Genomic DNA, 27584 nt, shown 5'->3' with positions numbered 1-27584 from the left:
CTTCTCATTTTGTTTTTCCTGACACATATTTAAAGATTGGACACTAGAGTGAACAATGAACCATTCAAGCTGCAGGTCTGTTCAGACTGTGCACGCATTTAATGGTTTTTCCTCATTAGGTTCAGCCCACGTACTGTTTAGTTTCTATTTATCTTCTAAGGAGAAGAACCAGAGACGGGGTCATGGACCAAGGCCAATTGTTTTTTTTTGTTTTTTGACAATGTAAAATATCAGAGGTGCACGATAATTATCCACCTGATATCAGGAAATTATGACATCGTTCCGTTAAGTCCGATATCATGACTTATCGGCCCGATAACATATAATACATATTTTGTCAGCACTGCGTTTTAATCAGGTGCTGCCTCTCCTACATGAAACCTGAATGCTGCGTTCAAGTGGCATCAGTGTAACTGCAAAAAACAATCTTCTGACTGCCTCATGTCGGGAAACAACTCGTCAAGTCTGTCATAATTTTGGTAGTAGCTGAATGATATCAACGTCTTATCCACAGTATTTTACTGATCAACCTGGATGTTGCGTGTAAATCGCTAAATGACTCGCAAACCGGGAAAGGGGAATTTCCGTCACCACATGAATGCATCACAATGTGCATACATTTGTAAACAAACAAGATGGCAGCAGTAGTGTGGGAGGTTTTTTTTAAAGTTTCTGAGGAAGGCAGTTTGGTGGCTGAGTGTAATAAATGTTCAAAGATTTATTTAATTATTTTGTTATGGAATGTACTTTTGTTTACAGACGAGTCTAACTTGTGACTTGTAACTTTTATTTTTGTATTTGTGAGGAAAGCAATTTTTACATGTTTACATTTTTATTATCGCTATCGGTTTGAAACAAAAGATATCGTGCATCCCTATTAAATGTGCATGAATTGCTGTATCCATAAAGAATTTAAAAAAGCAACTGGACTTGAGTTTTAAGAAAAAGAAAAAAAAGTTGCTTGATATAAGTTGATATAAACCACGACAGGAAAACATTCTACAAAATTAGATCTTAGCTATAACCTGATTTTAAAATAGTTACTATTACAGGACAAAAGTGTCCTCATCAAAAATGCCCTAAAAAAAAGCATATGTTAATATTTTACGTAAATCTCGATGATCTGATTAATTTCTGACTTTAACATTTTATATGTCAGTATTTGTGATGGCATCACATTTGTCTTTGTAAAAAACAAAACACAAAAATTTAAATATTTTCAATAATCGAAATGTAAAGTGGATTTGTTTCTTTTTTCTTTTCTTTTTTTTTTTTATACAAATTTGGTGCCATCACAAACACTGGCACATAAAGGGCAAAAAGCACAACTTAGTTATCAGAAAAATAAAGCTCCACATGGACACTTCTGTTCATAAAGAGATCACCCCGGCTCAGAGCCGGACTCTGACCTCTCAGAAAGGTGTTTGGTTCCTCACCATGGCAGTGATGTCGTTCAGGCTCTGCAGGTACTCCACGATGCGACTCTTGTGGGCCGGTTCCACGCGGGCGAAGCAGCGCGCCGTGGAGCAGGCCTGGCGCTGCAGGTGAGGCGGCAGCTCGTCAAACTCCCGTCCCGTCAGGCTCTGGATGAGGCCGCCGCTCTCTGGCTCCTCCTCCTGCTCCGTGATGATGCCCACTCTCCGGCAGATAGACAAGGCCGTGCCTTTGTTGTCACCTGGGGGACAGAACCGGATGGTTTGTTTGATTTGTGTAACATAAGTTAAGTTAAGTTAAGATAAGACTTCACTGAGATGTATTAGCTGGAGGGTTGTACTACGGATAATAATAATCTCAACACAGTCGTCTTGTAGAGAAGCTTTACACTGATATGAATCATGTTTGATCACTAATTTATTTATTTATTTTTATTCTGGAAGCACTAATCTCTGAGAAAACATTTCCTTCTATACTATATTGGACTCTGGACTCAACCTGTGTAATAATTTCTGTGCCACTTCCTGCTGTGTAATACCCCATATTCAATGTTATTACAGAGCAACAACTGGGACACAGGTTCACTTATGCTTGTACATGTTCTTATATATGTTTCTTATAGTTTTTACATTGATGTGTGTATTATTATAACTTTTCTTATTGCTCTTTGTTCTTAACACTGGTCCACGCTGACTAGGAGCTGCTGTAACGAAAGGTCATTTCCCCCTGGGATCAATAAAGTCATTCTGATTCTGACGTGTGATTGTGTGTGATTGTGTGTGATTGTGTGTGATTGTGTACCTGTAATCATGATGACTCGTATGCCAGCTTGGCGACACATTCGAACCGCTCCGAGCACCTCCTTCCTGGGGGGGTCCAACATGCCCACGCAGCCCACGAAGGTCAAATCCGACTGGGACGAAGAAATAAAGATTTAGAGAATTAGCTTCTAAAGGCATCACCAACAATGACTTAACTTCTACGTTAATCATCGTCATCATTATCATCGTCGTCAATATAACCGTCATCATCATCAGCAAAGACGTTGTCGTTGTCGTCAATATCATCATCGTCATCATCGTTGATGACATCATCAGTCATTTTCAATATAACCATCATCATCATCATCGTCAACGTCATCGTCATCATTGTTGACATCATCATTAATCGTCATTTTCAATATAACCATCATCAGCATCACAGTCGTTGTCGTCATCACTATCATCATCGTCATCATCATCATCATCATCATCATCATCATCATCGTCATCACCTCGTAGTCACCGAAGGCCGCTGAGTTCTCCAGATTGAGGCAGTGGATCTCGGGGGGTTTGTCCCTGGTGGCCATGGCCAGGCAGCGCAGTGTGTCCCTCCCGGCCCCCCACTCCCGAACAATGGACAGCAGCTGTTCTCTAACCCCCGGGCTCAGGGGCACTCGGGCCGAGCCCCCCACCCGTATGTAGTTACACCGCTCCAGGACGCTCTCCGGAGCCCCCTGAAGAGACACGAGGAGACACGATGAGACACGAGGAGACACGATGAGACACGAGGAGACACGATGAGACACGAGGAGACAAGTTCTCAGGGAGGAGTTGAAGTGTCTCAGAGAGGGGACGTGAACCTGACCTTTACAAACATCTTGGGCCCAGAGGACGTCCTGCTGAGTTTATTGGACGAACAGAAGACGGACATGGACTTCCTGTCCCGAGAAAACTCTAGAGTCAGCTCCTTCCTCATCAGCTGTTTGATCACCTGGAAAAATAAATAAAAAAAATAAAAACAGGTTTAATCCACCTGTGGAGCAGGTCTAGGACCATGTGACCCATGAGTCCTGGTCCCATTAAAGACCAAACACTGACCAGGAGACGACAAATATGACAGCAAAGCCCCAACTACTGCTAACTTATAAAATAAATAAATAAATAAACTGGAAAACAAGACTTTTCTCTGTATCAGGGCATGAAGGTTAAAAGCAACTTCATTATTCGTTAATTCGTTTATCATTTTTTGTGGATAGAAGTTTAAATGTTAAAATGATTTATTCTCATCACATCCTGAGAATCACACGACACCTTATTTATTAATGACAAAAACCATTAGTTAGATTTAATTATGTTGCTACATTATTTATTTATTTATTTCTGTGGACAGAAGTTGTTTAGTAACAAGGACTTAGAGCTTAAGTTAATCTAATCAAGTGAGTCCAAAGCCGTTTCTATAGTAACTGCTTCAGTAAGATGCTATTTCAAAAGAACTTTTATTGACACACATTTATTCATTTATTGCCTCTCGTTGGTTCCACTGATCGTTTTTAGGACCTGACACGAGTCTCGTGTCTTACGTCACCGAGGAAACTGGAGACAGATCTCGTCTTAAATTAAATACACTGATCTGGTGTCAGTCCACATGTGCATTTATTCACCTGAATCAGTGACGTCCGCTCATTAGTGACGAGACTTTTAAAAGGTTCTGGACCTGGAGCTGAGAACCAAACTAAACTAGAAACTGATCTGAACTAGAATCAACTCCGGAGATGATTCATTTATTTCCTCAATAACTCCCAGCGTCTTTATTTCCTTTATCATCAGAGACGTTTCATTCCTCTGATGTTTGAAGCTTCAGGGTCCAGCTCTAATCTGAGTCTTTGTCTCTAAAATAAATTAGTCTTTCCATCTGGTTCCTAAATCTGGATCATGTCTCCATTTGTTCCTGGTTCTGGTCCAGTGGTAGGTAGAGATCCATTAGAGCAGAGGTGTCAAACATAAGGCCCAGGGTCCAAACTGGCCCCTGGGATAAATTTGCTGAAGATATCAGCTGAAAATATTTGATAAAATAAGAAATTGCACTTGCACCTTGCACTTCTTAAGAAATTCACAGTTGTTCATTACATGTAGCTGTACTTTTTTGCACTAAAGCCAAGACGAAACATTTGTAGTTGTCGTTATTTACCAGTTAATAAGCTACTGTGTTACTGGTCCGGCCCCATTGAGATCAAATTTGGCGAAATGTGGCCCCTGAACTAAAATTAGTTTGTGACGCCTGCATTAGAGACAGCAGCTGATACAATATTCTACTGACCACACGGTGGCGCTGCTGCTTATTTACACACACAGAGTGGGGCTGGGGAGCAAGTGGAGACACATTGAACTGAATTGAGCCGGGTGTGAACACGGGGACTCAGAGACGTATCAGGTGTGAGGCCTGAGAGAACGGAAAAATGACTCATCGGGATAATTAGACTAAATCTGAATAAATGATCGGTGACTCATTCGGAAAAAACTTCCGTCTGAAAGCGCATATTTTCCGAGTCCCTTACGGAGCAGCAGGCCGTCGCCCTCTCAGCGGGACTCAGTCCCCTCAGGTCGGTCTCAAACACGTTCATTTTCTCCACCAGGCAGCAGAGCGCCGTCTCCGTGGCCTCGCCGACCTTCTCGTAGACGCCCTTCGCCTGCATCACACACCAAACGCAGAGGGGTTCAGGGGAGGCTGGGGAATGTGCTTGTTACTACAACTGTACTTCCAGTAACAAATGCTCAGAATCAGATGTCAGTTTACATGTTCCCCGGCCGTATATGGTCGGCCCGCAGCCGTGTTTGCATTCCTCACCTCGTTGAAGTCCAGTGATGAGTCATTGCACAAAGCACAGATGGAGGCCATCTCCACCAAGCCTTCGAAGCGGCTGCACTTCACCACCGAGCCGTCCTTATAGCTGCAGAGAGGACGGGGGGGAAAGAAAAGAGGAGTGTGAAAGGAGGGAAAGTGGAGCACATGTGTTACACTGAAACATCCTGCAGCCTCGTATGAACCAGTGGCAGTAAATGCTTTTCTCCTGGTTTCATGGACAAAGGTCATTATCCACCTGATTATTGGTGCAGCTTCCTGTGAGACACTGGTAGTAGCAGCTTTATTTGAACATATTTTAAATTTATTAACGGTTTCTTCAGTGTTTTAGAAAGACTTTGGATTTTGCTTATTATCGATCGATGCCTGCAAAAATGAGAAGTCTGAAAAGACTCTGAGCGTCATGTTTTTATGTGTTATGTTGTGTCATGTCCCCCTGGGTCCGTGTATGTTTCGGTCATCGGATTTTCAGTTCAGAAAAAAAATAAATAATAATTAGCGATTATTTGATTTTCATTTTAAAATTCAAAACTTAAAATTTAAATTCAAGGCATTTTTCTTTATCAGGGTCGAGAATGGATGAATAAAACTTAAATAAAAGACAACACCAAAACAAACAAAAAAAAAGAAAAAACACCAACTTTTGCATATTTTTCCAACCGGAAGTCGTCGTTTTCAAAGTAAAAGCACAGATGAGGATGGTGCCGTGTGGTTTCCCTGGTTAGTCCAGAATAAAATGTCTTTAGAACTTTACTCTGACCTGATTTTTGACGTGATGGTAAAACAGGTCTTGTCACCTGCAGAAATCTCTGCAGCAGATCAGAGTAACGTTAGCTCGTAGCTAACTACTCCCTGATTATATGTAGCTATATCTAGTTTTTACCTGAAATATGAGTTTTTCTGCGGTCATGTCTCTTCACTGAGACTATTTTGATCTTTTTGATCCATGTCCATCATCTCTGTTACACAGCGCCGTCCTCATTCATGCTCTTACTTTGAAAACAACAACTCGACCAGTTTCTAAAGATTTATTTATCCATTCTCGACTCCGATAAAGAAAAATGCCTTGAATTTCAATTTTAAGTTTTGAGTTTTAAAGCTAAAATGCTAATTCCTTTTCTGAAAAGAAAATTCAATGTTATCTTTGGCCACTTTTCATGTCATCGTCCCTTCAGGCCTCTACGTCAGCACGACGGTGAAGCTGTCACATCTGAGCTCTGATAACTGGTTTTCCCACATGGTTCGCTCACATAAAGTGGATTTATAAACTACGGCAGCAGCCGTTTCCTGCCTGTATCTACTCCTGTCATTGCATCACATCCTGTTTTACAACACGAACATCAGGTCCGTTCCCTAAGTCACTTTAAACAGTAGCAAACATCAATCCATTCCTGCATCAACCAGGTCATCACATCACATTTACGTTGTTTTTTCATCTTTCTAAATTGTATATATTGTTTTTTTTTCTTCTTCCTTGCCGAGTTAACTTTTATTTAAATGTTCCTGTGAACATTTGGCCAATAAAGAGATTCTGATTCGTCACAGTCGGCATGTAAACAAACGCCGGTTCCAGATCAAACCGGAGGTCGCGTCCATAATTAATGCGAAGGCTCATGTTGAACAGGAATAAAGTGGATAAGATTCAACCCACGAACCCAACAACTTGTTATTTTTTTAACCGGTTCATTCGTAAACTTCTCACCAGCAGAGGTCAATTTTCAATCAGTGTTAAGTAATGGAACGATTGTTCCCACTTTATTTCTTTTAGAAGACGCCTAGAAGATCATTTGACTGTTTTCTCGTGATGTGTTGTCCATGTATCTGTGGTTTGATGTTTATTGGAAGATAAACTGAACATTTTTAACACAGATCATTATCGTTACTGTTGCTCTTGAGTTACTAATTAAAAACATTCACATTTTCTGTCTTTATTTCCTCATTGTTGTTGTTGTTAGTCACCATAAATTTATATGTAGTCATATGTTCTGATGTTAACAAGATGGAGGCTTCAGTTTTTTTTTAATACTGGGCTCAGTCAACACGTGTTTTTTTTTTTTTTGCTGCTCCCTAAACTGTTTCATTATTATTGTCTTTTTCTGTAACATTATGTATTTACACTATATGTCAATTGTGCAAAAATAAAAGTAAATAAAAATGAAATGAAAAACTTTGATTCCTCCAGAACTAAACCACTTAGAGTGTTTCTGACTTTTGTGACAGAAACTTCAGAGTCTTGTCTTTAAAAAGAGATGTTCATGAACAGGATTCAGTTCCTGCGTCTACGTCCTAGATGGACGGTAATGATGAGAGGACGATGACACTCACACTTCTCCTTCGGGTGCGTACGTGGATCCAGTCACTGTGAACTCACTCAGGCTGCAGCGTTCTGCTGCTACACTGTCCACGACAAACATCTAAACACACACAGGGAAAACAAACAGGCAACAGTTATAACCAATGATCCATAAAAACGAAGCTGAAGAAAAGGAAACTGGACAATCTGAAGAAGACACTCAAAGTTTCAGCTTTGTTTAAAATCACAACAACGTCTGACGACAACTTCATGGTTCCTTTGCTGACAAACTTAAATCTACATCTAAATAAACTGAAAATAATGAAATAACATCAAATGTTTTAACAGAGGATTTTGGTTGTTTTTGAAATTTGAAGTGCAGCTTAAAAAGTGTTTGACCCACTCAGAACTTTCTACATTTCTGCGTAAAGAAATATTTAAAAACATGAACAGTAGAGACCTGATTCCAAATGAAACACGTTTCAACAAAGAGACTGAATAAACAAACACACAAGTATAATAATTCTGGTTTAAGTAATAAACCCATTAGCTTTTATTCTGGGCTGTTATCTTTATCCTAGTTTTATGTTATTTATATAATTGTTTTTTATTTATTTTATTTTAATCACCATTTTCTATATTATTTTACCTGATAATACTAATATTTTATTTTATTTTTTTATTTTAATTTTACTTTTCTTTTTTCATGTGGTGCTACTGTAACCAAGCAGTTTCCCTTGTGGATCATTAAAGTCTATCTTTATTTATTTATTTATTTATATATTTATATTTGGAAGTATTCTCCTTTATTACTATGTATCCTGCTTTCTACCTTATATTAATGTATATTAATGGTGTTTAAACCGAGGCTGTATCATGGTTGGATGGTCGTATGTCTATGGACTGTAGAGACTGAATAGTCCTTCAGGGGTTAATAAAGCTTAATGTATATATTTATATATCTGCTTTCGAGTGGCACTGGACGTATAATATAGAAATTAAAGCAAATCTGATAAAATAAAATAAAAGTGTGGTGGTAGACAGAGATAATAATGTTCCAATGGGCTCATGAATCCGTGTGTGTGTGTGTGTGTGTGTGTGTGTGCGCGTGTGTGTGTGTGCGCGCAGTCACGTCATGTTCACCGTCAGGTTTTGTTAAAACACAGACGCGTTCAGTATATAACAAAGATGTCTGTATATCCTAAGGGGCCATGCAAGAAGGAGACTAATGAGGGAGGCCACCAAGACGCCTTCGACGCCTCAGACGGACTTAAAAGCTTCCACTGTGAAGCACGGAGGTGGCAGCATTAGCCAGTTCTTCCTACTGCATCTCACCCTGCAAACCGACATCTGGTTCGTGGTCAACGTTCCAGTTTTGTCGGAGCAGATGACGGAGGTGCAGCCCAGCGTCTCCACCGACGGGAGGCTGCGGACGATGGCGTTCTTCCGGGCCATCCTCCTGGTTCCCAGAGCCAGACAGGTGGTGATGACAGCCGGGAGGCCTGGAGGACACAACAGGGAGGGGAATGTAAGTAGGTCGTAAAATAAAAGGCTGCGTCCCTAAAAGGCAGGCTTCAATCCTTTAACAACAACTGAACAAGAGCACTTCAGTCGGAAAGTGTCTGTTTGCTAGTCAAAAAAATAAATATATATATATATATATATATATATATATATATATATATAAATAAGAACCCAGTAAATATGAGGAACAATAAAAAAAAGAAACAAAACATTACAAACTCCACTCAGCCTTACCACATCATTATCATACAGTATTTACTATTCTATTTTACTAGATAATACTTATTTTAATTTTATTTTATTATTATTTATATATTTATGTATATTTATTTGTGTATATGTATTTTTTTATTATTTTTATTATTATTATTATTATTATTATTTCAGCCTTACCACATCATTATCATACACTTTTTACTATTTTATTTTACTAGATAATACTTATTTTTATTTTATTTTATTATTATTAATTTTCATTATAATATTTATATATTTTTATATATTTATTTATATTATTATTATTATTATTATTGTTGTTATTATATATTTTTTATTATTGTTATTATTATTGATATATATATTTATTATTATTATTATTATTATTATTATTATTATTGTTATTATTATTATTATAACATAATGTTTATTTAATTTTCCATTGTCACGGGATATAACCTCCTTGTGATCAGTGAGTGTATATGTAATATATATTTCTTCACTATGATATCGTACCTCGGGTCCACGGTTAAATCAGTTCCTAGGAGCAGCTGGTGTCTCTGAGTGGACACGTCGCTGGTTCCAGTTAAATTTTGTGCATTTCCTAAAGATTATCTCCAATTTGCTTGAAATCTCTCCAACATAAATTAGATTTTCCTTGATCTTATTAGGAGTTAAGGAACATTTTCCGTATTTTTATTTTATTTTATCTTTCTTTTTGCTAGTATTTCTTTTATATGCAACTAAGCTACTGTGACAAAGTCATTTCCCTCGTGGATCATTAAATTAAAAAAAAAGTTATGGATTTCATGATGTAAACGTCCAGATTCTCTTTCAAGAACCCAAAACTTTGGGCTCTTTGGTTTTATCCAAATGTCCAAATACAGAGTGTTTCTATTTTTTTGTATTTTTACTAGAATCTTTGTAGAATATGTGAACTTTGTAGTATTTCTATGAAGTCTTGGTCCAGTTCTAGTCAAGTGGTTGTTGAATGGGTTCAGAGGAATTCCCCAGCGTCTCCCTCCGACTGAAATGTGTGCAGTAGTACATTTTTTATTTTATTTTATTTTCAGAAGGATAAGATACTTGACCTTCGGGTATGGCGGCCACAGCCAGTGCGACAGCAATCTTGAAATAGTAAACAGCTCCTCTCAGCCAGCTGCCTCCATGGACCGGGTCATTGAAGTGCCCCACATTGATGGCCCACACCGCCACACAGATCACGCTGATGACCTGCAAGTTCCAACCAGACGACAGCTGTAGACGCAAACTCACACACTGAACGAATCCGGCGGATCACCTGAGCCCTGCAGGTCCTTGCCTTAGAAAGCTGCTCCCCAAACTGGTCCAGTTTCTGCTGCAGCGGGGTCCTTTCGGCGTCCGTGGAGGCCATCTCGTCGCGGATTTTCCCGATCTCCGTCTGCACCCCGGTCGCCACGACGATTCCTATGGCTCGGCCTGCAGCGATGTTGGTGCCCTGGGGAAAGGTCGTGACGGGAAACAACTCGGCTTCACAGAACGTCGCTTGTTCACGCGGTCGTTTCTACGTTTTTACCAGAGCTTCAATGAATGAGGTTCCCTCAGGTTTTTCATTGTGTATAAAGGGACGAGGTCACACGTGTCCCAGGCCACCTCCCACCATGTGGACTGGCCCCAGATCAGGGTTAAGATCTAGATCGTGACCTGATGTTACGATCTAGACGAGGCCTCGTCCCAACAGCGCTCAGATAATTGGGTCAGTGGAGACAACGTGCAGGTCTGCAGACACATGTCCACATCTTCCTTTTGTCAGTACAACACACTCATAATAAAGCTGTTTGCATGTTCTTATAAATGGGAGCTCGTGCTACATGTAGTTTTCTTCTTAGTAAAGAAATAAATACTTTTCTTATGAATAAAAGCTAAGACGATGAAAAACCGTTATTTTACAGGATGCATGATAAGCAGTTAACAGCACAGTTTGTTGTTTCTGCAAATTATTTCCCATAAGTTTTTTTTTTTGTGCATCTATTTTTAACTTCCCAGGGAAGCGCCTTGAATTTTTTTGGTAAACCAAACAGTCTGAATGGAAAAAATGCCCCCAAACTCTTCAGCTACTTCCTCTTTAATCCCCAGAGCCTTTTCTCCGTAGGTTCACCAACGTCTCTGCTGGTTGTAAAAGGGGGAAACGTGTACATAGAGTGAGAGTGTGAGGTTGTTGAGACTCACGGAGAATAACATGTTCTTCTTGTCTTGGTTGACAGCTCTGGGGTCTGGTACAGGGTCTGTGTGTTTGATCACAGACACCGACTCCCCTGTCAGAATGGACTGGTCCACCCTGAGTGTGGTGGACCGGATGGACGTCAGCCTGATGTCTGCTGGGACCTTATCACCGACTGGGGGTTTGGTGGGAGAGGGGTTAGAAACACAATGTATTATTCTGAACTTCACATCTCATCATTTCATTTTCGTTCAGTCTGGGACAGAATAACCTGAGGAGGGTGATCACGCAAACTTGCTGTTGCTTTATGTTGTATTATCTCCATGTTGTTTCGGGTGAAAACAACATGGAAACGACATACAACCACGTGTACACGTCATAAAACGACATAAACCAACATGGAAACGACATAAAACCACGTGTACACGTCATAAAACGTCATAAACCGACATAAACCAACATGGAAACGACATAAAACCACGTGTATACGTCATAAAACGACATAAACCAACATAAACCAACATGGAAACGACATAAAACCACGTGTATACGTCATAAAACGACATAAACCAACATAAACCAACATGGAAACGATAAAACCATGTGGACACAACATAAAAAGGACATAAACCAACATGGAAACGACATAAAACCACGTGTACACGTCATAAAACGACATAAACCAACATGGAAACGATAAAACCATGTGTACACGTCATAAAACGACATAAACCAACATGGAAACGACATAAAACCACGTGTACACGTTATAAAACGACATAAACCAACATGGAAACGATAAAACCATGTTGACACGTCATAAAACGACATAAACCAACATGGAAACGACATAAAACCACGTGTACACGTCATAAAATGACATAAACCAACGTGGAAACGACATAAAACCACGTGAACACGTCATAAAACCATGTGAACACGTCATAAAACGACATAAACCAACATGGAAATGACATAAAACCACGTGTACACGTCATAAAACGACATAAACCAACATGGAAACGATAAAACCACGTGAACACGTCATAAAACGACATAAACCAACATGGAAATGACATAAAACCACGTGTACACGTCATAAAACGACATAAACCAACATGGAAACGATAAAACCATGTGGACACGACATAAAAAGGACATAAACCAACATGGAAACGACATAAAACCACGTGTACACGTCATAAAACGACATAAACCTACATGGAAACGACATAAAACCACGTGTACACGTCATAAAACGACATAAACCAACATGGAAACGACATAAAACCACGTGTACACGTCATAAAACGACATAAACCAACATGGAAACGACATAAAACCACGTGTACACGTTATAAAACGACATAAACCAACATGGAAACGATAAAACCATGTGGACACGACATAAAAAGGACATAAACCAACATGGAAACGACATAAAACCACGTGTACACGTCATAAAACGACATAAACCTACAAGGAAACGACATAAAACCACGTGAACACGTCATAAAACGACATAAACCAACATGGAAATGACATAAAACCACGTGTACACGTCATAAAACGACATAAACCAACATGGAAACGATAAAACCATGTGGACACGACATAAAAAGGACATAAACCAACATGGAAACGACATAAAACCACGTGTACACGTCATAAAACGACATAAACCTACATGGAAACGACATAAAACCACGTGTACACGTCATAAAACGACATAAACCAACATGGAAATGACATAAAACCACGTGTACACGTCATAAAACGACATAAACCAACATGGAAACGATACAACCATGTGGACACGACATAAAAAGGACATAAACCAACATGGAAATGACATAAAACCACGTGTACACGTCATAAAACGACATAAACCAACATGGAAACGACATAAAATCATGTGTACACGTCATAAAACAACATAAACCAACATGGACCAACATGGAAACGACATAAAACCACGTGTACACGTCATTAAACGACATAAACCAACGTGGAAACGTCATAAAACCACGTGTACACGTCATAAAACGACAAAGATATTTCTTCCGACCGCTCCTCGTACTAGAACCTTGATCTGGGTCAGAACTTTCTCCAGGACCCAGTTCATACTGAGTACTGTTTCATTTCCAGTATTTATCCACTGCCTGACTCTAAGCGTCACGACTTATTCTGGTGTTTGAATGGCAGCAGGTAGACAGACAGGTTAATTATTCTGCCCCCTAGTGGAAGAGGATGTAATTGTTCTTCCTGTCACTAGTCATCTCTGCACAGACGAACCAAGAACAATTACTTGCAGTAAACTTAAGTGAAACCTGATAACTTCGCGTGGCACAGTGGTGGGGAATCACTGATGATGAGGATAACACGGTGTTTGTACCTGCCACTTCCACAATGTCCCCAGGGACAATGTCTCTAGCTCTGACCCTCTGGACGCTCTTCTTGTCCTGTCGGTACACCTTCCCCATCTCCGGCTCGTACTCCTTCAGAGCCTCAATGGCATTTTCTGCATTACGCTCCTGGAGGACACAACCACACAGTGTCAATGGTTTAAAGGTTTAAAGAAGAAGAAGAAGAAATTCAGTTTCGAGTAAAAAGTCTTGTATTAATAGAGCGTCTTTCCAACTATTGGGACTCAAACTAAAAACAGTGAGGTCCACGTACCAGGGATCCACCTCTATCGTCCCAGTCCATCACCAAGACTAAACCACCATGAGTAGGTCTGGGTGTGGTCCAGGTTTTATCTGATACCGGAGTCAAACCGGTACTTCTGAAAACCTTTTTATTTTTAAGGCGTCTTGTTTTGTGCAAGTTTAACAGAATATTAATTTAAATAATATAAATGCAACTAAGACTAAGAAATAAATGAACCAATATGAATCCTAATAAAAACCAGTGGTGTGGGGTCTGTAAGTCATCAGAGACACTGACATTTCTGACAAAAACTGACGTTCAGCAATAGAGCTAACTGGGCTGAGCTAATTAATAATTTAGTGGCACCCAAATCTGATTTCCTTTGGGTCTGGTTACTACCATTAGCATCAGCACCAGGGCCATTGTGCTACAGATTATGCATCCCCAGTAAAAACATAATGCATCAAATGTTTTAACAGAGGATTTGGACTGTTTTTGAAAAACACTGCAGCTTAAAAGTATTTGCTCCACTCAGAATTTTCTACATTTCTGCATCTAAAAACATCAGCAGTAAAGAGCTGAAAGCAAAGAGAATCCGAATGAAACGCTTCTCAACAAAGACTCAAATTTGTTCTTAGAATTAACTCGTAACAAGCCAATGTGTAATATTGGTGCATTTTACTGAATAAACAAATACACAAGTAATACACAGTCACGTAAAGACGTTAAAAAGTCGCTGGCGCCCAATGAGTTTGTTTTTTGTTTTGTTGGTGTGTTACTACCGTTCCCTTCCCTGTGACTAAGTGTGATCTGAAGTGTCCTCAAATCCCCCCTCCCTCCAAAGTTGGAAAAATAACTTGTGAATATTTGAACACCTTAATGCAAACATGACACCACCGAGCAGAGCAGGCAAACGCTCTGAAAACAGATCGGGCTTTTCGTTAAGGTCTGAACTGGATCAACAGGAAACAAGAACCACGCAGATTTTCCACACGGGGTCAGAAGATTAACTAAACAATGACTTTTGTTGATTCATTCCTAAAATAGACTTCAGAATAACTGCGCCTGTAAAAAAAAAAAAAAAAAACTGTAAGTTTATCTTTTCGTGTCAACAAGGATTTTTCACCACAATAGATGACTTTGCTCTCAAATTCAGGCTCAGAGGAGGTGGAGCCTCCGGATCCCAGACTCTTCTCCTGAGGAACCAGCTCCAAGTTTGGGCTCATGAGACCGACTCTGCTTTTCTGATGAGGCCTAAAACTTTCCTGAACTCTCGCTTTGTCATGCTGCTATAGGTCTCTAGGCCACTGGTGCTGGTACCCCCCCCCCCCTCCCCCCTCGTACCATCTGCAACATATTGTGACACATCCAAGAGGTTTTGAAACCAGAATTCCTTCAGACTGAGTCAGGACTGTTGCTGTGAGTTGAGAGGGTTTCCCTTAGTCCAAGACGAATCTTCTAACATTTAATATTAGTTATCATTATTATTATTATTATTACTATTTTTTAAGTCCTTTGTTTGGAGTTAGGACACATTCTCCTAGTTTCATAAATTTAGTTTCCATCTTTCCAACAACAGCGACTTTGTGGAAAAAAAATGCGGCCTTAGATGATGCCTACACGAAAACTCAGAAATTCTATATCCCGACTCGGAAATGTCAGACTTCCGGTATCATATCGTTGACGTTACAGGTTAAAATAAGTTTGGTTTATTGTCACTGTTTGCTGAACATTAAAACATTTGCAGCAGTTATTTTTTTTTATTTTGGAAGCAGTAATTTCTGAGTTTGACGAGTCAGAGCTACTTTTTCCCAGAGTTGTCTTGAATGCAGCATCAGCTGCAGCTGGACCTCAACCAAGACCGTCCCCCCCACCACTGGTTTTGGTTTTGATCTAAGGGGAGGGGGCAGACCCCAGATTGGGAGCCACTGTTCTAAAAGCCTCTAATAAAGTATCGGCACCCACCTATCGATGGAAGTATCCTGCGTCCATCACTGTAGGTCTATGGTGTTTTATTATGTCTCATTGTGTCCGAGATGGGACCAAGAAAAAAAAACATCTGTCCTGACAACCAGAGTCGTCCCTGTGGACCAGAGTTTTTAACGTACCTGCCACACTCCCACTATAGCATTAGCGATGAGGATGAGGAGGATGACGAAGGGCTCCACGAAGGCCGTGATCGTCCCTTCCCCTTCTTCGAACCACGCCAGCGTCTGCAAGGCAGCGACCAATCACTTTCACTTTCATCCTTCAGTGCACCGTCAAACTACTTGTGTGTGTGTGTGTGTGTGAGGGTGGGTTTCCTTACGAAGGAGATGCATGCGGCCAGCAGCAGGATTCGAACCAACAAATCCTCGAACTGTTCCAGGACCAGCTCCCAGAGAGACTTCCCTGCAGGAGGGGACGCCAGGACACAAGGAGACACAAAGGAAGTGAAACCGTGATCCAGACAACTTTACAGACTTAAATAATTCATGCTGCTTGTTGCCGTTTGTATTTTTTATTTGTATTTCTACCTTATTTATCTTGTTTAGTCACTGTTTACTAGTATCTGTATATTATAGTTACTACGGTAACAATCCTGGACCTCGAGCGCATAATTTTGTTCCTTCTGTCTGGTTGCGAATGACAAATAAAAATCCTTGAATCCTTGTAAAAGATGAGGATAGAGGATCATCAGCTCGGGGATAAATAAAGTTTTATTCTCATTATTCTTTCACGTCTGAATATTAGATCATCGTTGTCATTATTAGATCATTTTACACTCAGTTAAGTCATGAGATGTTTTAGATTTTTTCCGTTTTTGTTCTGAGGAGGGGTCTGGATTCGAAAGCTACTCCCGCGTCGTCTCGTTAGAAACGGCGGGACGGCAGCGGACGCTTGCTTTGAACAACAAATCTCGAGAGTTTAGTCAACGTGTCAGGGAGATCCAGAACAGAGCCTGGAAAGCTGATTTGATTTAAAAAAGTATGTCGACAGAGAAGAGCAAAGGCTCATGAAAGATGAGAAAGTAGAGGGAGGAGACGGAGGAGACACCACGAATCCCAGGAACCAAAGACGACATTAGCTTCAGTTTTAATTGTTTCAAAATCCCACTAAATGAATCAGGAAATTAGATTCAGCTGAATCATAAAGAAGGAACAGACACGTGCTTATTTTCTGGAGAATGATGCAAACAGATACGAACCTTCTTCTGCTGGCAGTTCTACGAGGAAGGAAGCAAAGACAGAGTTAGAGGGACGTGAAGAGAAACCAGACTCTACAAGACTCGATATCATGGTTCAGTATGTGAAATAACTGTGGTTTGATTTGATCGAACCATCAAAAGAAGAAAAAAAAGCAACTGGACTAAACTGGAAAACATTTGTTGTCCGAGGACTCGGATCAAACGTCTTCTAGAAACCAAATAAGTCCAGTCGTCTTTATTTTTAGCTCGTCTTTCCGAACGTACCAGGACCCGGACGACTGTGAACCTTCACAAAGGTGACGACATCGATTCATTTACTCACACCACATAAATTTAATGATTGTTTAGCGAAACATTTTGTACCGTTGGGTCCCCATCGCTCCCTGTTCTTCTTCAGCTGCTCACAGCTCAGACCTGTCGATTCATTTACGCTGAAGAAGCCAAGAACCTCCTCCACCGTCTTAGTGTGAGCATTATCCATCACTGTGGGACAGAGGGGGGGAGGGGGTTAGTCAATACTAACAAATAGAGATGATCTCACTCAAAAACTACAAAGGTAGGAAGGTGATGTTTCTACTTCTTGGTTTTTAAAATGTAAATGTTGTTTATATTACATGTGTACTGCACAGCCGAGCAACCGCGCCAACAATAACCCACCGAGACAGATGCACACAAGAGACAGGAATTAATAATGGGCCATGGGATGTGATGCAGACCTTACAGAATACCTCCCTGTGTTGCATCATATCGAAAGGATATTTTTTACCGTCTATATTAGGTCCTTTCAGAAAGACTACTTCTTATTTGAGGACTTCAGGCCTTCTACAAGCTGGTAAGTAAATAATAATAATAATAATAATAATAATAGAACCATGACTTATTCATTGATGTTATTCTCATTACTCTTATCTGAGAAAATTAAAAATATTCATGTCAGCGCATCTTCATTGGCCTGTTGCTCCGTTTAGTCATAAACCTCCGGACAGTCGACTCAAAAACATCATCTGGAAACGGCTGAAGCTAATTTCCACATCCGCAAATTGAAACATTGAGAGACAGGTCATGTATTCTGTACAGGAGCCCAGCGATTGTTCCAAAAAACAATTATAATGTTGATCGTTTGGAAAAACGCTTTGTCAGATTGTTTAAATGAGTTCCTGGTTTAGTTTCTATGAATCAGGGATTTGTCTCAGTCTGATCTTTGTGCTGAGCTTTGTGAGGAGCTCAGATATAAAGAGTTGTTGCTGCTCATCAGGATGGAAAAGGTTCCACAACCATCTCTAAAGAGTCTGGAAGCCACAAATAATCCACAGAGAGTCAGACAGATTGAAGACGACTGTTCCCCTCCACAGGAGTGGTCCACCAACAAACATCACTCCATCATAGTGGGAGAGGAACCAGAGGAACCAGAGGAACTTCTAAGCAGCTAAAGGCCTCTCTCACATTGGCTGATGTTCATGTTGATGAATCCACTCAACAACCAAAGACACTGCTCTCTGTCCACAAAGAACATGTGGGACAATGTTTAGTGGACAGATGAGACCAGAGTAGAATAGTTTGGTTTAAATGTTTGGAGATGAACCAACACTGCATTCCAGCATCAGAACCTCATCCCTCCATGACACATGGGGGCGCTAATGTCCTGGTTTGTTCCTGTTCTGCTGCATCTGCTCATCATTGATGGACCAATGAACTGTGAATTCTACCAGTGAACTCTGAAAGAAAATGTCAGGACATGAGTCCATGAGCTGAATGTGAAGAGAAACTGGGTCATGGAGGAAGACAAGGAGCCCAAGAACACCAGTGGTTCTCCAGAAGAACCAGATGAATGTTTAGGAACAAGTCAAAGTCCTGACCTTCATCCAGTAGAAATGTTGGAGCATCAGTTGATGAGAGGAAACCACCAACATCTCACAACTCAGCTGGTTCTGATCTGAATGGGATCAGATTCCTGCTGTAGACACTGATCAGCTGTTTCCAGGAACATTTAGTTCCAAGGAGCTCACATTGAGTTGATGTTAATTTTTTATTTAATTTATTTATTTTAGTAGATGTTTATGCTATTGTTCAGGTCAGCACAGATGTTTTCAGACACAAATGTGGACGCATAAAGGACGTAGACACTTTTAAGCAGCACATGAACGTATATTAAATAAAAATTCTAATTCTTAGCTTTATTTTAAGTATTTGGTTAAGGAAATGGATGTTTTCAAGACATGCATTTCTTCTTCTTCTTGCATAAAAAACACGAAATGTTCAAATGTATCCGTCATATGGTACAGGGCTGCACTGAGTCAACAGTACATGATGATAAATAGATAAATAAATAAATAAATACAGAGCCTTAGCCTTAGCCACCAGGCTAGGTAGTTAGCATCAGGTTAAAGCTTTAATCCTCTCTTACCAGATCAGGCTCCGTCTCCGTGGTATCGTGTCAACTAGTTTGAGGAAGACGGGATATATTTCCTCTACAGAGCCCCCCACCGGAATGAAAAAAATAAAAAATGAACAGCAGGAACTACAAAAATATATATTTATATAGATTTAAAATAAAATCAGAGCCGCTCATACGTGAAAGGGCATCTCTGTTCCGACAGCTCCCGAGGTTATCCGCTAAAAACGATTAAAAATAAGGCATATTTAAGGCAAATGTCTGAATAAAGTTAAAGATGAGTTTATCTGTGCTGCGTGCTGCTTATGTCTGCTCATCCCTGCTGCTGCAACCTGTTAGCACCAAGCTAACGCTCACACGAACACACACAACATCCGGTGACAACCTTCAAAATAAAGGCCTCTGCTCCGCCCGAGACTTATTAACACGATTATTTTGAGATTTTTCCCGCTGTTTCGCACCCAATTATTTGTAAATTAAACACATTTTATGTCTTTTCTCGTGTGATCAAGGTTAATTTTTGTTTGTTTGTTTGTTTGTTTGTTTGTTTATTACTTTGACGCTATTTGTCAAGTAACGGGCTGATTAACCGGAAGTATGAATGAACCAATGAGAGGAGAGAAAATTAGATAGACGTGCGCGATAACCAATCACCGAGCAGAATCCATAAACTCCCGCCTACTGGCAGAATATTAGTATTACTATTATTAGTAGTAGTAGTATTTGTAGTAATAGTAGTGGAAATACTATAAAAAATATTTTATTCATTTATTTATTGAATTTTGCTTGTGATTCTAAATGACAGGCACACGTTTACACTGTTTCCATTAAATTAAATTAAATTAAATTAAATTAAATTAAATTAAAAAATATTTTTGTAAAATTTTCATTTCACCTCAGCTAAGTCCTTATTTAGCATTATATTTGATACATCACATTTTATTTATTTTATTTTATTTGTACTTATTTGTACACCACAGGCTTGCAGAGACTAACTGGGCCGTTTAATGAATAATGAACTTTATAGCACAAAATTCTGGGTAATGTTACTTTTTCTCACAGTTCTGATGGGAAATAATCTGTCGGCCACGTTGAGATGACTTGGTGAGTTGTGACTCAAACTTGGTGACTGAAAATGGATACAGACGTCCTTTTTTAAGTACAAAAGATATATTATTCCTTCTCTCTCACGTCCTACATGATGACGGTAAATGTATAACTGATTTTCCAGAAGGAAGTCTCACCTATATTCCTTATCTGTTTTCCCTGGTTGAGTCAGACTCATGACAGCCACGCTTTCCTTCATGTTATCCTCGTTGAGGTAATAACTCATTCATGTAAACGTTTGACAGCTTTTTACTGGACGGGGGACGAGAGGCTGCAGGTTGTGCTGATACATATGTCATGTGTTTACATTCCTCCAGACACTTGACATGTGGTACATGTTATTAGGGCACACCATGTTCTTGGATTAATAAAATAATAAGCGCAGTGATATGAGTGAGTATGCTGCATGGATCAGCCACAACATTAAGACCAGCGACAAGTAAATAAATAAATGAGTGAATGAATAAAACCGGTTTAAGAAACAGTTTAGAAACGAGTAAACGTATCGAGCCTCAGAGAACCTACAGGTATCTGAACATTAGCAGTTTTTAGAGTAAAAACAAGTGGATAAGTGTTGATACAATAAAAATATGAACAGAACAACAGTGGTTGTGATTTTATGGTATTGACATAAGCTATCGCTGCGCTGTGTCATAAGACTCAATAAAATAATAAACTACATGCGCTGATTATCGGCTGTAAAAACATAACGAGATAAAAATGGAGACTTGAAATAAGAAATACCAACTTTGACAAAGAAGTTTTTTCACCGCACAACAACAAGGTATAAAAGATTATAATGTATTTATTTATTATTATGTTTTGATGATATAAGGATGGTTTGTGAAGATATTTTTTAGAGCTTTAAGTAGTTTAGAGTGAAGGGTAGTTATTCATAAGCCGGAGCCTGTTCACTTACCCTAATGATACATGTTTATCTGTGTTTATTGTACTGTGGCTGGATAAAACGCTCCTACTACAAAACAGGAACAAAACACTTAAAATGAGTCAAATGCTCTGAAACACTGACCGGTCAGAATAATCTTATCTTAGAAGACAGAAAACAAGACTTGGTTTAATGAAATCCACACAGTCAAATACTGAGTCCTCCTTCCTGGAGGAGGTGCAGAGACGTCGAAGGAGTCGGTGGTCGAGTCATCGACAGAATCATGAAACGTGAGAGGAGGTGAAGATGCTTTTACTCCAATACTTTTTAAGTTTTTCATTCAGACATAAATAAAACTTTTCCAGTTTCAACAGTTTCTTCTGGTAACAACAGTGATAATAATAATAAGACTGCACCTTACAGCCAGATATTTCACCCTCTCATTTAATTCATCCCTCATTTATAATTAACAGAAATTATTTCCAGTGCATCTTTGCCTCAGCAACGTCAGAGACAGTTTTCCCGAAGGGCAGAAGTAAAAAGGTTGTAAAAGCCCACACATCCGAGCGGTAAATAGTCACTGAAACATTTCCTGCTCCAGTTAATGTTGAAACACGAAGCAAAGTCCAATTTTATTGTTGAGCCTGTGAGGATATAAAAGGAGCACATCCCCTCGTGTTATCACTGCATCGTCTGGGTCCTGAACCTGAACCTCACAGACACTCGACTGCTGCTTCGCCCAGTGAGTCTTTTAATTAGATCCACACAACAGATGCACTGAAGCGATTATTGTGGACGCTGATGTAGAAACTCTGCTTCTCTCTCCAGTTCATTATCGTCCACCATGAAGACTGTGATGATTCTTTCCGTCCTCCTCTGCGTTGCTGCTCTGTCCGTCAGGGCTGCAAGTGGTGAGACAAAACACACTGATGTATTCAAGACATACTGAGCTGCTTTGCATGTTTCCTTTAGAATTTCTTTACGTTTCTGGTAAAAACAAAAAGAAATGACATAAACATAAATACTTTCATGCTGTGTTCTAATTGATTTTTTCTCTCCAGTTACTTCTGTGCAAAACAAAGAGGAACCTGCACCCGAACCAGGTCAGTGGCAAATATATATGTTTATTTTTCCAATCTGGGTTTTATTCTTCTGATGTTTGAACTTTATTGAATGCACTTCCGTTTCATTTTTATTGTGCAACATTTATTGTGGAGCATTTACCTGAGAAAGGTGCCATAAAATAAAGTTTACTCACAATAATTGTCACTTATCATGTGTCTTAACTTCTCTTTAACCTGTGACTCGGTTCATTTATTTTATTTTATGAAGTTATATATAAGACAACAGAGCTGAACTGATGTCGTCTTTGTTTTTTCAGAGTCAGACGCTGCTGCTGCTGTTAAGAGAGGCGCTTCTCTACCTCAAGGTTGGACAAAAGAAACGTTTCTGAATCAAATCTGCAGAAATTCACAGGTTAAAATAAAACTAAAAAAACAATGTTTTCTTAATTTTTCCAGTTCGATTCGGGTTCTGCCTCGATGGTTGGCTGAGTTACCGTGGTAGCTGTTACTTCCTGTCCAACAACCCTGCCACCTGGGGAAATGCTCAGGTAAAAACACACAAACACCTGGTCTGGTCCGGCCCTGTCAGGTTTCCAGTTGCATTATTGTCTCCTCATCTTCTCCTGTAGAGTATATGTGCCAGCTACGGTGCCAACCTGGCCTCAGTCCACAGCATCTGGGAGTACGGCTTCCTCCAGCGTATGGCGCAGACTGCCGGCCACACCTTCGTCTGGATCGGAGGTTACTACTTCCAGGTTTGTTCCAACATTTAAAAAATACATTTTTAGAACGTGTTTGAATAGGACATGAGAGCAGGACTCATAGTTTCTTGTCACCGTGTCTCAGACGCTCAGGAACATTTTCGTCACGTTTCTCCTGTTACTTTTAAATTTACTAATACTTTTTATTCCTGGGATCAACTTGACTCCAGCAATTTAAACATCCTAAAAATTATTTAGATATAGTGAACCGCAGACAGCATGGACGACTGACAGACCAGACAGAGAAATGACAGATTAAAAATAATGATATATAATAGATAGATAGATAGATAGATAGATAGAAGATAGACAGATAGTATAGATAGATAGATAGATAGATAGATAGATAGATAGATAGATAGATAGATAGATAGGTCACCATAAAATGTCACTGACTGACCTTTAACTGGAAAGAAATATGTTCTAAGTTGATGTTCTTGTTATCTACTACATTTGGTATGAAAAACTCTTATCGAGAATAATAAAATATATTCTATCAAGGTCAGTGTTTTTATCAAATTAGGAAAAGTCATTTAATATGAAGCAAAAAAAAAGAGATGCTAATCATATCTTTAGAGACATTAAATAATGAATGGGGTCAAATTGACAACAACAGATAATATTTGGGTTAAATGAGATAAATGATGATACTGGTGCTGGTGAAGGTCTTGAAATAATGACCCATTTCTTATTTTTTGTTCAAGTATAGAAAGGTGAAGTATTTTTTATTTTTTTGTCATACATTAACAAGTAACTTCTTCCAGGGGGTGTGGAGATGGGAGGATGGCTCCTTTTTTGACTACAACAACTGGGAAACGACGAGCAGCACCGACATTTACCAGTGCCTGCAGCTCAACTCTCAAGGTAAGAAGACGAAACAAGTATTGAACTATTAACTCTGGTAAAAGACCTTATAAAGATGGAACTGCTCCTCTAAAGTGAAGCCAAAGCTAGTAGAGCTCCCCCTGGTGGCTGGAGGCTGCAGTGTAGGTCATAAACTGTAACTCCTCCATGTTGGACTTAGGCCAAATTAAAACACTAAAATACACATCAAATACATTTATTTCAAGGGTGGTTTCTGTCGTTTTTGCTAGTTAATATAATGCTGATGATAATAACTGACCTTTAACTGGCAGCAGAACCAACCCATAAAGATGGAAGATGCTAAACAGCACTTTGGTCAACAAACACACTGGGGGGAAGCAAAACAAGAGGGAACAGTGGAGCCATATAAAGTATTATCACACTCTGCAGGAAGGAGTTTTCTTTCCACCTTCAAATAGCACCACTGTCCTATGTAAGAGACTGTCCTCAGTTGCAGCAACATTGTAAATAAGAAGAGGTCAGCTCTACTCTTGTTAGTTTGTCTTAGTAGCACCAGGGACACATTAATGTGGACAAATGTTGGACAAAAAAAAAGACGCAAAAAGTTGTTGAAACTGTTGAAGGTGTTTAATCAACACGTTAAGTGCAAATATATTGCGTTTGCTCATGCAAAAATAAATAAATAAATACATTTAATAGAGATTAAAAATGAACGATATTTAATCGCGATTAATCAAAATTAATCAAAATTAATCCACAGCAACTCTGAGATTAATCTGATTAGATATTTTAATCGTTTGACAGCACTAGTTAAAAGGCTTTTTGTCGAGCAGCGGTAGAAAGACTCCAGTGGGTTTCAGTGTGTTCTGAGGAAGTAACAACTCTGATGATCCTTGTTGACGGTGGCAGTAGAGTTCATCATCCATTTAAGGTCCTCGCAGATGTTAAACCCCAGAAATTTAAAACTAGGCACCTTCTCCACCTCCACTCCACTAATGTCCAGTGGTCTGGGCTCCTCTTTATGTCGCCTGAAATCAACAATGCTTTCTTTAGTGTTATTGATGTTCAGAGAGATGTTATTATGCTCATATCACTGAGTAAGATTGTGTATAGTGTCAGTTTGACCAATGAGAGGAAGTGTGGGCGTGTTGTCCATATTTATATACAGTCTATGCACATACACACAGACACAATCTGGTTTTGAAACTTTCAACCCTAGAGGTGCACATCACTGCTATGCATTGGCTCATTTCCCAAAATAAACAAATACACAAGTATAATATATCTGCCACTGTTTAAATATGTATTCTGTAGATTTCTAATTCTCTATCTTATTATTATTATTTCTATTTCAGACTCCAGGGGCTGGTCTAACCACGGCTGCAGCATGCACTTCCCTTTCATCTGTCAGCAGAGTTCAAACTGTTAATCATTTCTATCATCTCTACACATGATGATACCAAAGCTGTCATGTAAATTCAGCTGTGAATGCAACACAACAGTAGCTGTAGAATTTGAGTCTGAATGTTTCAGTCAGCGTTTCACAATAACAGTTTATAAAACATGAATGAAATCAAATATGAAAAAACTTGATGCTTCGGTCAGAAGCTTTTTGCACTTTCCTGGATTTTTCATTTTTCACTCTTTTTTGCAAATTTTGTAAAGTTTATGATATGAATATAATCTGTGTTGTTACTGATGTGTCACTGAATCTATAATTACATTATGTTATATAAAATCAGAGTTGTAGAGTTGCGGATGGTGTATGATCCAGCAGGTATATGTGGCCGTTTACCTCAATCTTTACTGTAATGCATTTCACAATGCAGTCTGCCTCATTCCTGCCATTATGTCATTTTTTTTTATTGTGTGTAATTAAAGTGTTGAAATAAAAGGTTAAAATGTGCATCGATTTGTTTAATATTAGTGGAATCTCTTAATAATTATGAGAGTTTGATACATGAAGTTCACTCGATAATTATTAAATTTGGCAAATTTAAATGACTTGATGATATATACAAGTATAATATAATATATATATATATATCTACAAGTCTCCACGTGGATTTAACTGAGCTAATAGTTCAGAGCCTCCTGGTGGATAATTAGTTCATGGTGATTATCTTCATCAAGTTATTTAAGACCAACTGATGCAATGAGGAGCTTCTCATTTCTTTAACAACCATGTGTAAAGACACATCCTGTGATGGTGGAGAAGATGTTAGTCTGGTGGAGAAGGGTCAAATCAGTGGCTGCATCAAGCAGAGGAAACATCTAGAAACTACTAAAACTGGATCAAGAACTTTATTAAAGACTGGAAGGATAGTGGAGAACCATGGTCTACCAGGAAGAAATAAATCAAATAAGATTGATGGTGAAACGTTTGGAAGAAAAGCAGCAGTAGAACTCAGGGCTGTGTTTAATAGTGAAAGGAAGAGCATCTGGACCCTTAAGAAACCCACTAATCAGGGAGGACAACCAGGAAAAAAGGCTCCAATCTGCTAAAGAGCAGCACAAAGACTCTGGAGACGTGGAGGAAGGTCATGAGGTCTGAGGAGTCCAGATTGACACTGGTCCAGAGTTTTTTAGCACTTTATTTTGCTAATTGTTTTTTACACTCTGGGCGACATAGCAGCAAGTTGTAGCTTCATTGAATCTATGTTTCAACTTTTGTAGAAAGTACTAACTTAAAACTATAGACCAGTTTTCAAACTGTGTTGATAGGCCAAGTAAGACTGGACATAAGGATAGGAAATAACTTACCGCACACTTTTTCTTAATATTGCCGTCATGCTGAGAAACAGTGAAAAGGAAAAAGCTAGCAGAGATTGCTAGCCAGCTTCAAATGCTCAAAAGCAAAACAAACAAAAAAAAAAAAAAACCAAAACAGGACTTTTAGATATTATTACTTCTTGTTACACGTGATGGTTTTGTCAATGGTAGAAAATAGTTATACAAAAATGTGTGATGCATTACCTTCATTTTAATGGAAACAATTATAAATATAATGTTGTTGTTTGCGAAATTTGTACACAAGCTTTTGAAAATTACACTTTAGGTTTAGGTTCTACGGCATAAAAATGGTTGGTTAAACGTGTTTGGGGTTTTCACAGTGAAAACTTTTTCCTACTCGAATTCCATGGTTTTAGTCTGGATTTAGGTCCAGTGTGTTACAGTTTGTCATAATGAAAAAATAATTATAAAATGACACATGTGAGGTAGAACTGAAAAGAATGAAGTGAATGAAACTGTTTTTAGCTAACTGTTGTTAAAAGGATGTGAGGTTGCTGTAGTTTCCAGGTCCAGGTTCATTAACATTGTGACCAAAATAAAATAAATAAAATATAAATAATAAATTCATCTTTTTCTTCAAAGTCCACCGTGAAAATCAATTTCTAAGAAGATCTGAACCAAATCCATAACCT

The 27584-nt window shown here is 39.1% G+C and overlaps 2 protein-coding genes across 2 annotated transcripts in view; one reads left to right on the top strand and one right to left on the bottom strand.

Moving 5' to 3' along the window:
* The window catches only part of si:dkey-28b4.8 (sarcoplasmic/endoplasmic reticulum calcium ATPase 2), a 29042-nt gene extending 9178 nt beyond the window's left edge, over positions 1 to 19864 (bottom strand). The window contains exons 1-18 of the mRNA XM_047578818.1: positions 19696 to 19864; positions 19529 to 19592; positions 17488 to 17607; positions 17125 to 17142; positions 16246 to 16328; positions 16046 to 16150; positions 13684 to 13822; positions 11297 to 11463; positions 10410 to 10565; positions 10180 to 10321; positions 8684 to 8850; positions 7381 to 7469; positions 5041 to 5143; positions 4751 to 4882; positions 3061 to 3186; positions 2708 to 2929; positions 2236 to 2347; positions 1437 to 1675 (exon numbers count right to left, since the gene is read on the bottom strand). Coding sequence (XP_047434774.1) covers positions 1437 to 1675; positions 2236 to 2347; positions 2708 to 2929; positions 3061 to 3186; positions 4751 to 4882; positions 5041 to 5143; positions 7381 to 7469; positions 8684 to 8850; positions 10180 to 10321; positions 10410 to 10565; positions 11297 to 11463; positions 13684 to 13822; positions 16046 to 16150; positions 16246 to 16328; positions 17125 to 17142; positions 17488 to 17605 — 2118 coding nt within the window. The 5' untranslated portion in view covers positions 17606 to 17607; positions 19529 to 19592; positions 19696 to 19864. The remainder of the gene's footprint in view (positions 1 to 1436; positions 1676 to 2235; positions 2348 to 2707; positions 2930 to 3060; positions 3187 to 4750; positions 4883 to 5040; positions 5144 to 7380; positions 7470 to 8683; positions 8851 to 10179; positions 10322 to 10409; positions 10566 to 11296; positions 11464 to 13683; positions 13823 to 16045; positions 16151 to 16245; positions 16329 to 17124; positions 17143 to 17487; positions 17608 to 19528; positions 19593 to 19695) is intronic.
* Positions 19865 to 22133: 2269 nt separating this feature from the next.
* LOC125004248 (rheacalcin-1-like) lies at positions 22134 to 26065 on the top strand. The gene is made up of 8 exons (XM_047578726.1): positions 22134 to 22251; positions 22338 to 22420; positions 22571 to 22612; positions 22891 to 22938; positions 23030 to 23121; positions 23203 to 23328; positions 24099 to 24198; positions 25515 to 26065. Exons 2-8 carry the CDS (start codon positions 22354 to 22356, stop codon positions 25586 to 25588), a joined length of 549 nt encoding a protein of 182 aa, XP_047434682.1. The 5' UTR covers positions 22134 to 22251; positions 22338 to 22353; the 3' UTR covers positions 25589 to 26065.
* The last annotated feature ends 1519 nt before the right edge of the window (positions 26066 to 27584 follow it).

This window comes from Mugil cephalus, chromosome 2 (assembly GCF_022458985.1).
Source record: "Mugil cephalus isolate CIBA_MC_2020 chromosome 2, CIBA_Mcephalus_1.1, whole genome shotgun sequence".
NCBI lineage: Eukaryota > Metazoa > Chordata > Actinopteri > Mugiliformes > Mugilidae > Mugil > Mugil cephalus.
Note: the sequence above shows the minus strand (reverse complement) of the source record. Positions and strands in the feature narration are given on the sequence as shown.